Here is a 10,376-nt window from a genome sequence, read left to right on the forward strand (position 1 = left end):
AATTAGGATGACTAGTGAATTTAGACAAATCAAGCCTTATTCCATCCCAACAGAAAACATTTCTAGGTATCATCATAGATTCCACGGCTCAGAAGTTCTTTCTCCCATTAGAAATAATAGTGGTGGTTCAGTCCCTTTACAAAAGCTCTGATTCGGTTTCCAAAAAGGACAATAAGAAAAGTCATGTTTATTCTGGAGTCTATCTGTCTCTATTCCAGCAGTTCCTTGGGCTCAGAGCCATTCCTGGGACCTTCAGTGGAAAATCCTAGCTGCCTGGCATCAAGATGAGAAAACCCTGGACAGACTTATGTGGGTATCCGCCCTGTCCTGATGGGAACACCTAGAAGTAGAGATTCCGTGGAAGTTATCAGATCCTACCAGTTATTACTAGATGCCAGCCCTTGGGAATAGTGGGACACATGGGAGATCAGGTGTTCCAGGGTCCTTGATCAAGGAATCTTACATAGGCCTCCTCAAACCAGAAAGAACTAATGGTGGTACTGAAATCCCCAGAGGCTGTACATCAGAGCATTCTGAACCACCATGTCTAAATTATGTTCTACAGTATGAGCACAGTTTCATACATAAATAGGTGGGGGGCACGAGGTCCCTTCCCCTTATGAAACTCATGACCCAGATTCTACAGCTATCAGAGCCAGTTGTCCTCTCTGCTCTTCACATCAAGTGGTCAAACAATTTCAGAGCACATTTTTTGAGCCGTCACAGCCTGAGGCAGAACAAATGTGAGCTGAATCTGTCCATCTTTTCAGAGATCTCCAGGGCTTGAAGGGTCCCAGAGATCCATCTATTTGTCTATCAGTCAAACAGGGTGAAAATTATTTTCCCTGAACCCGGGAGAATCCCCATTCCTTCAGAAAGAACTAGAAAAGGGACTTTCTACCAGCACCTTAAAAGTTCACGTCCCAGCCTTAATTGTTCTTCTAAACTATAATCTGGCTGATGATCCTTGGGTTGATAGGTTCAATTAGGACTCCCTCTAGAAGTAAACCCAGAGCTCATTCTAAGGTTTCTCCCTGGGATTTCAATTTAGTTCTGTCGGCTTTAACTAAACATATTGTTGAACCCTTGGTTCCTATTTCCAATAAGAATCTGTCACTCAAAATGATTCTTTTAGTGGCTCCTACCTCAACCCAACGTATAGTTACTCGCATTATCTGCTAATACACCCTTTATCGTTATTGCAGATGACCAAGTAATATATATATAACAGACCCAGTTGTGTGTTTGTCTTTTGCCAAAAGTAGCAACAAAATTTCATAGATCCCAGAAAATAGTTCTCTCCTCCCTATTTGCTAACCTGTGTAAAGGAGAAGAATACCATTGTTTGGACGTAAGGTGGTGTCTAGTCCAGTATTTGTCCTCTACTTCCACCTGGAGGAAATCTACTTCTCTCTTTGTTCTTTTTTTTCAGGTCCTAAAGGGAATGCGACCTCTAAAAGTAGTTTGGCTAGCTGGGGGGACTAGCATTCTCCCTGGCTTACTGTTCTTTGGGCCTTTTTCCCCGGTAGGGCTCAAGACTCATTCAACTACCAGTAGGTCAGTAGCCACATCCTGGACTCCGAGGGATGACCGTTCTATAGTCTATCTGCAAAGCCGTGACTTGGTCTTCAACGTCTACATTTTTTTTGCCACTTTGGGTTGGACATTGGGGATTTTGCTGATCTCGCAAAATCTTCGTAGAAAAGTTCTGTAAACAGTGGTCCCTCCCTAATTCTCCTATTTTACTCTCTGAGTAAATCGTCTGGATTAGGTTCTTTCTACAGCATGTATATGAATTTTTGTAGGTTCTATACATTGCTATTTTATGTATGATGTAGTACAAAACCCATGTAGATATAAACCATATTCTACACTTATATTGATGTAAATATTGGCGTCAGGAATGACTCTGAAAAATGCATAAAGAGACAAAATGCATTTATTCTTAGAAAATGCATAGAATTTTTAGAGCAGATATCAGATCTATTTTTTAAAAAAGAAAGAAATTGCAGTTGCTCTAACATAAGGTTTCCCAAGCACAAAAGAGATATATCAGCATCTTTTAGGAGTCGTCATCTTGCATTTCCAGAAAATATGGTCACCTCTTCATTTCAAAGTAAGTCCACTAGAAATTAAAGAAGAAGTAACACTTAAATGATTATATTAACAGTAAAGGTACTTGCATGTAATGCAGTTTCTGGTAATTTACCACAAAGGCTAGTTGTTATAGAGAATATGATTTCATTCACTATATGAAGTTAATAACCACTTTATATGATCAGAAAATTTGATTTTTAATCACCTTTTATGTTAAACACATTTTAAAGGTTTTTTTTGTTGAGGTAAATTTCCATGTTATTATCGATACTTTAAAAATTCCTAAAATTGCTGCTGTTCCAACTTATCAGATCACTGATGAGCTTAGCTTTTATGTATGTTTAGATATGACACAGAATCCACAAGCCACAATCCTTGATTTCACAGTTTATCTACTTTCACCTGAGAGGTCACTGAGCATGCCCTTTTGTTAACTATAAACAACAAGTATCTGTCAGTACATTTCAGGAGAGCCGAGTAATCCTCTGTAAGGAGATTGGACTGGATTTCAATTACATTAACACAGTCTGATCCAATTTGTAATGCAGATTGCACAACATAACTTTGGATCTTCTGTGGAGTTGCCAAGTTTGAAGGTTCATTTCAATAGGAAGAGGTATCTGGCAGTGGCATCTCTCAAATAAACCAAAACAAATGTTTGGGTTCCAAAAACTTTTATTTGATTTGTAATACCAGATTAAGAGTTGTGCCATACAATGTACTGAATGCGGCTATAGCTGCATCCAGTCCCAGACTTCCTGTGCTTTCAAGCCTCTATGAGACACTCATTAATGTAAGCTATATAATGGCTATTCACGCAGTTGTTTTGTTGCTGTTGCTGAGCAACCAGTGTTTTTCATATAGAGACGAGAAATCTCTGGTGGCCCATGGACTACATGCCGCTATAGCTATAGCTATAGCCACATCTAGGTATATCGTGTGTTACCACCCAAACACATTTAATCAAAGCCCGAAATGTTGATTCTCCTAGCTAAAAAAAAAATGTTGGATCTTGCTCTACTAATGGTTTGTTATCTTGTGGATCTGGTTACATATGGTTTGTTATCTTGTGGATCTGGTTACATATGGTTTGTTATCTTGTGGATCTGGGTACCTATGGTTTAAGTAATTTAGTTTGGTAGACTAACCTGAAGAGGATTCTTTCTTCTGAAAGCCAGCGTCAGCTGAGAAAAAAGATAGCAAAATTAGTTAATTCAGTGAAAGCAAAAAGTTCACTACAATGCCATTATTTATGTGCTGTTAAACATGTGTATGATAGAATAACAGGATTAATGAGTTGTCTCACAAAGATGGTAGCCATAAATCCAGCTTCCATAACCACTGTTATCTTCTGGGGAAATGTATTGCATTACATGCCAGCTATTTACAGAATTAATTACTGACCATGTGATGCATAGCTGACCCTGGTCTGAGTGAGAATCACATTATTTGTTCACGGCAGTGTTTTTGGTCACATTATAAGTCAATGGGATTCGTGGGCCACCTGTGATGTCCACCATATGAAAGATGTGGCTTCTGACAGAAGTCACAGTGTAATGAAGACATGGCCTTAAAGAGATGCAATATGTTCTGGGTCACATGAAGAGGGTCATGCATCTTATAATGATTTTTTTTTTTTTTTGCTTAATTTCTTAAGATACTGGACAACTGCACTTTGATCCAGCAAAACTATCCAACAGCACTGTGAACTCAGGAAGAAGTAGCAGAGTTAAATCAGATTTCTGCAATTGATTAAACTGCTGCAGCATGTGATAGCTTATCACAGAAGACAACACAAATACATTTTTCAATCACTTTTCATTAGTTGTTGTTGTCTGAGCCCAAATTGATTTTCTTTATACTGATGACCTATTCACAGGATCGGTCATCAGTATGTGGTCTGTCTGGTTTTAACACCCATACCTCCAACAGATCAGCCTGTCAGCCTCCGGTTGTTGGAAACCAATACTGGATGGGGAGTGTGGTGTGTGCACCATCGCTCTTATTCAAGTAATAGGAGTGGCACAGCAGCCCTATGAAATGTATAGCTGTGGTGCTGGGACACTGCCGCACCACTCCTATTTACCTCTTTAAATTAAGACACATTGTAAACACTACTTACATGAGTATGTGAAAGTTCCTCCTGTTAAGACTTCTACATCTGGAAATCTATAGGAAAGAAAGAAATTGCACCATAAATGCAAACCTGAATTGTGTTTAACTTACACAAGTTGTCTGAACATGTAATTGGACTGTGATGGCGACCTTAACAGGATATTATTCTTGAATCAGAAATGCACTTAAGACCTAAAGAGGACCTTTCACCACCTCTTATCAAGTCCAGTTCTTCACATCATTGAATAGCTGCTGCTGCACTGATTTTGGTACATTTGGCATTTTTCTCTAGTCCACACCATTCCCAAGCAATCAGTTCTGTTAGTTTTAGTGCCTGATGTGTTATTGTTAGTGTCTGTTCTGTCAGGTAGGCGGTGTCAGGCAAGTGGTATGATTCTGAGGTCAGAGGACACTAGCTGCCTCTAATTAGAGCTCACCCCCTGCCTGACACTGCCCTTCTGACATTAGAAAGAAAAATAGCACATCAGGCACCAAAACTAACTGCAATTGTTGCTCAGGAATGGTTGGGATGAGAAATAATTCCAGGTGGAGCAGCAACCATTAACACATTCTAAAAACTTGAATTGGTAGGGGTGATGAAAGGTCCTCTTTAAAGCCTATGAACGCCTTCATAGTCCTTTTTAATTATTACATTATATGTATTAATGGCTAGAAAACAATCTCCTAATAGGGTTTTATTTGAAATTATGCTTGCTTTTTCTTCGATAGTTTTCATTTGCTCTCAAATAATGCAAGCAGCTCTTTCCCCTTCTAACTAAGATCCGTCTAAAAAGCTGTTTCATTTGGAGATTATCTCTGTGATCCTAAGTGCTCTTTTATGTTGAAATCTTATCAAACAATAACTTTATTTGATAAAAGGTTTTCTAATCTTACATATAATGCAATCATAAAATACAATACTCAGGTTATGTCTAGACTCATTTCTTGAGAAAATAATTAATCTATACAGTTTACTAATGACTATTTTATTGTCTGGTGTACAGCAATAGATTTCATTGTTCTTATACTTACTTGATGTCTTCACCCTCCAACAGTTTCTTGTAGGTGGAGATTTCTACATCTAGAGCTTGTTTTATATCTAACAATTCCTGGTAGTTGACAATTATCTTGTGAAGTTCGACCTTTGCTGATTCAATGGCTGATTCGTAGCTGGTTATTTGTGCCTGATACTCTGCTACTCCAACGCTGGATCTTGCAACTACTTCTGCCAGATTGCTTTCAAGTGTGTAATTCTAATAAAATAGTAAAATTGAAATGTTACATATACATTGCTTGGTTTCTTCCCTTAACCTTTGAGACAGATCCCTGATCTCTCCCAAATACATTTCTAGCAGAATAGCTCCAAGAATGAGTGATTTATGCATAAAGAAGAGAAGCTGCAGATGATTTAGATCATGAAAAGAGATGAAGAAAGTGAGATAAAAATTAATTCAAAGGAAGAAAAAAACCTACAGAATGGCAAAATGCAGTCTGAAAAATATCCTTAACATACATACCACTGCCAGGAGAGACTGTAATTCTGCATTATATGTCTGTAATTCTTTCTTTGTGCCAGAAATTTCTGTTTTCACTGTGGCTACAACTTCTGATGTCTTGGCTGTTTCAGTGTTTATTTCTTCAATCTGTGGACATTAAAATATTATTGACTGTTATTATTTTTTGCGGGATATTAATTAAGTTTCCTTCCCTTTTGGTAGCAGGAGCAATGTTTTACTCAAAGGGTTGCTCCTTATAACTGATGTATAAAAGACTGTTTATGTACAGCACAGCATGCTTGTCAGGCTTTTCATGCTATATGTTACCTTGGCTCTGAAATATGTCTCTGCATCTTCTTTGTGTTGTTGGACGGATTTCTCATATTCTGCTCTCAGTTTATTCAAAGCACTTGTGAGATCGAATGATTTAGCAGCATCAACTTCGATCAGTGAGACAGATGTATCTGCTGAAGTTCCAAGTTTGCTCTGTAATGAGGTCAGTTCCTAAGTGAAAAAAGGACAAAAAACAATAATCACAAATCTGCCAACCTTCTCAGCACCTCTATGCCCTCTACTTGCTCCCACATGGAAACATCCTGTGTAGAGTTGAGGTGATGATGGACACTTCTTTAAGTGCTTTCTGATTCATTTTATCTATTATAACCATTCATTTTGAGATTATTTCTATCATGCCCCTAATATTTCATTCACCATGATTATTGCCGCATTTATAATAGAATATTATGGCACTATGTAAACATCAAAAAATAAATATAGGATAGGTTTTTGCTATACAATGCATCTGTTGAGATCCCTTAGTAATAGGAGTCTTTGGCTGTACTCCATGTTTGAGTTGGCTTGCTATAACAAATATGTCTCTTATACTGCAGATAGCATCATATACTGTATTATGTGTTATGCACAGGAGGCCTTCTGATATTTCTTATATATATATATCTTATACAGTAGTTCTTTGTTTAGTGAAAATATTGAAAGCTAAAGACATCACCCTGAAACATACTGTCTTACCTCTTCTTGTGTCTTCTTCAAAAAGTCTAGGTCATCAAGTGCTGCTGAGAATCTTTGTTCCAGTACAGCGCGCAGTTCAGAAGCAGACTCAATGTCCTGTCATTACATGAACAAACATTTAGAGTGTTATACGGTATTTGTATAATGTCAATGAATAGTTCATAGGATAATTTAACTATAATTATTACAAACTCTACCATATCAATACTAATCATAATGCTCCTTTTAAGTTTAATAATATGTCAACTCACATCATATAAGATTTTCATTAGGATTTGAAGAATATTTTGAAATGTAGTTGAAAGTCAAAGTAAAATCCATCTACTCCCTTAATCTCGTAATATCTGATTGTTGCTAATGTAGTTTTGCATCATCGAATGCTAGTGTGCAGTCTCTGATGACCATTGAAACCCCTATAGCTTTGACCCTGGGTATAAACTTAGATTAGAAAAACTAAAGATAACCCAAAATTATCAAACCCTTTGATGAATTGGATGCAGTTTAAAACTGTCTAATCTAATACTTACAGTATTAGTATATCTGCCCCATAGTTTCTACCATACAATATTATCAGTGGAAAATAGGGAAAATATTGCCAGACTCAACAGATATATAACACCTGAACATACACCATGTTAAATACTTAAATTACCCGTTTCATTGCTGCAATGTCGGTTTCCAGTTGAAATTTCACTCCCAATTCTAATTCGTATCTAAAAGAAATTTTTTTTATCAATTAAAGATAACATTTCCGATAAACCATATTCTTAAAATTGTAACTGATAATATTTACTTGAAATCCAATGACAGTACCTAAATATAAAGATATGTTCGCATATACAATTTTGGGCAGTATCATTTTGTCCAATGCCACAACTTCAAGAAATATTCCACTATATTTCATGTAAAATATGTATTTTATTTACATGAAATGCAGCATTGTGTTGGAATAATATTGACTGGCGTATACATCACGAAACCAAAAGACAATTATGTACATGATTATTTTTAAGTAGACAATATGTCAGTCAATGAATCATTGAAATTACTTTCCAACTTACTTGGTCTTGAGCTCTTCTGCAGCACCTCTGACGTTGTCAAGTTCAATTTCATGTCGAACATTTTCAAGAGTTAGAGATTCAACTGTGCCCCTGAGTTCTGTAAGCTGAAGCTCATAGTTCACTGGGGAAGAGGAATCTGGGGAAGAGGTGGCTGTGCCTCCTGTCAGTAAGTTCAGCTGGGTTTGTAAAGTCTGATTTTCAAGTTGTAATTGCTTAACCTTCTCTACATAAGCATAGAAGCGCTCATTTAATCCCGCTAATGTCTGCTTTTCTGTGGCCCTAGAGAGAAGCTGAGGTGCTACACGTGGTCCCCCTACATTCAGAGTTGAACTCAGACCACCAGCAGTCAATGAGCGACCCAAACTAAATGCTGCACTACCTACTCCTAATCCACCTCCTAATCCACCTCCTAATCCTCCTCCTAAACCTGCTCCAAAACCACCTCCCAACCCTGCTCCCAATCCACCTCCCAACCCTGCTCCCAATCCACTTCCAAATCCTGCTCCTAAACCACCTCCAATTCCTGCTCCTAAGCCACCTCCGATTCCACCACCCAAACTAAGACTACCTCCAAATCCACCACCACCAATTCCAAGACTGAGACCTCCTGCACTTACACGAGCTCCACCACCTTGGCTAAGAGAATAGCCTGATCTCTGGGATGAAGAAGCTGCCCAACCAAGAGAACTTGAACCTGTTACTGACATGGTGGCACAAAAGGATGAAATAACCCAATATAGTAATTAAAGCCCTATTGCGTTTAAGATGTTTCAGTGGAAACTACAAGCTAAAATGCAAAATGCCTTTTATATGTTTTACTTGACACTTGACACTCCTCCTTTGCCTAAAGACCGCGTCTTAATTTCTGCAGAATAGAGAATTTTTAGCGTCTGCCTTGAAGCTAAACTAGCTCACCATTAGAAATGAAATAATGCTGCAGCGTTCTATCCAGAAAAAAAAGATATAGTGTTTAGCCAGAGGCTCATTCTTGTGTAGGGAAAAAAAAAAAAACTTGACAAATTCCCAAAGTTCAACAATTTTGCTGCAGCTAAATTTAGTGTACTTACTCTTAGTGCGTTCACGGTAACTAAATAAGCTTTGATAAGAAAATTGATTTTGATCATGTTGTATTATAGCATGGATTCAAGAAGGAGCTGTTTAAGATACTATTTGATACTGACAAAATAGCACCAGTATGTTTCAACTTCCCATTTCATCATATTCCTAGGGTGCTGAATAACCACTTCTGGACCGAGCCAATTTCTGTAGTTGGGGAGTGGTTTTGCCGTTTTTAAAATTATTTTATTTCCATTTCTGTTTTTTTTGTTTTTTTTTAACCTTGTGCCTGCAATAAGGTCATAATAGAATTGGGGGGAGCATGTAACAGTAATTTATTTTTGCTGATTTCCTCTCTAACTGATAGCTGATACATGTGGCTCCAGTTACAGGTTACAACTAATACTAATGGTACCATTGCACGGAAAAAAATGAAAATAAATTGTATCCTGACTGTGATATCCTGGTATCACAGCCCATTTGTGGCAGTTTTTGATGCTGTTTTTACAGCCAAAGCCCCGAAAATAAATACAGACCCCCAAACTCCAAAATAAAACGAACTTTAGTCCAGACTCCATTATAAATACAGATCCAAGACCAAACTCAGACAATAGTTTGCAAACTTGCTAAGTAAATACAGGCCCTATTCTACACCCCCCCCCCCTCATTTTCATGACTAGGAGACAAGTGGTTTGCCAGAACAGTGTAAACTGCTTGCTCCCTGCCTCCAATGAGGATTTTCATCAAACTGATGAAAGTGCTCATTGCTCTATAACAGAGTTCACCATGGTGGTGACTTGACCGTGGGTAACTACCAATGGAGGGATTCCTTCTATAGCAAAATGAGTTCTTGTACTGCAATGGGTTAATCTGGTGAGAACTTGGCCATTACTAACCGCAAGTGCAAGGAATCCCTGCACTCAAATGGTTGGCCTTGGTCATTACTTGGCAAAGAACTTGTCTATGTACAGTTTTCTTACTAAGTCACATCTGTCCTCATCTGATGTCAAATTCTGAGAAATAGGAAAAATACGTACCAGGAATCGGGTGGCAATAGAACTAGGGCTTCTAGATGTAGAGGCAGAAACTTCAGAAGAGATTAATACCAGGGTCCCGTCTCCCATAGTCGATCTAATCAAAATCTTGTTTTGTTTTTTACCCTAGGGCCCCTTACAAGTGCACTATCTTTTAAGAAACTGCATACAGGAACAACAAACACGAACAATACTCAATATCAGTCTCTCAGGGTGTATATTGACAGAGATGGAGAAGACTGTTTTGAGTAAGGGTACATCGTTTATTACAGTGGTTAGTGGAAACTCGTAAATATAAAAACGTGTCTTGCCCTTCTATCCAACTCTAATTTCTATAGCAGATTAGCACTATCTTGCAATCCATCCTTAATGAGGAAATTATTGATAAAAATTAGATTGATTTCATTTATCCTATGTTTCCTGTTATGGTGACTTTTTATTTGCTCCCCAAGGTCCACAGGGGCATCAACCAGTTGAAAAGAAAGCCA

The 10,376-nt window shown here is 37.9% G+C and overlaps 1 protein-coding gene across 1 annotated transcript; it reads right to left on the reverse strand.

The window, feature by feature from the left end:
- Positions 1-2,011: 2,011 nt before the first annotated feature.
- LOC142200599 (thread biopolymer filament subunit gamma-like) lies at positions 2,012-8,560 on the reverse strand. Its single transcript, XM_075271058.1, has 9 exons — positions 7,799-8,560; positions 7,390-7,450; positions 6,738-6,833; positions 6,036-6,212; positions 5,730-5,855; positions 5,245-5,465; positions 4,220-4,266; positions 3,246-3,281; positions 2,012-2,125 (listed from the first exon to the last, which is right to left on the reverse strand). Exons 1-9 carry the CDS (start codon positions 8,503-8,505, stop codon positions 2,112-2,114), a joined length of 1,485 nt encoding a protein of 494 aa, XP_075127159.1. The 5' UTR covers positions 8,506-8,560; the 3' UTR covers positions 2,012-2,111.
- Positions 8,561-10,376: the final 1,816 nt, after the last annotated feature.

Source organism: Leptodactylus fuscus, chromosome 4 (genome assembly GCF_031893055.1).
Source record: "Leptodactylus fuscus isolate aLepFus1 chromosome 4, aLepFus1.hap2, whole genome shotgun sequence".
Taxonomy (NCBI): Eukaryota; Metazoa; Chordata; class Amphibia; order Anura; family Leptodactylidae; genus Leptodactylus; species Leptodactylus fuscus.

Excerpts from the sequence above, each read along its gene's own strand:
- LOC142200599 (XM_075271058.1), bottom strand. The coding sequence starts at position 8,505 with ATGTCAGTAACAGGTTCAAGTTCTCTTGGTTGGGCAGCTTCTTCATCC. Across the intron at positions 6,834-7,389 it reads ACATTGCAGCAATGAAACGG|GACATTGAGTCTGCTTCTGA; the intron begins GTAATTTAAGTA and ends ATGTAATGACAG. Across the intron at positions 5,856-6,035 it reads AGACATATTTCAGAGCCAAG|ATTGAAGAAATAAACACTGA; the intron begins GTAACATATAGC and ends TAATGTCCACAG.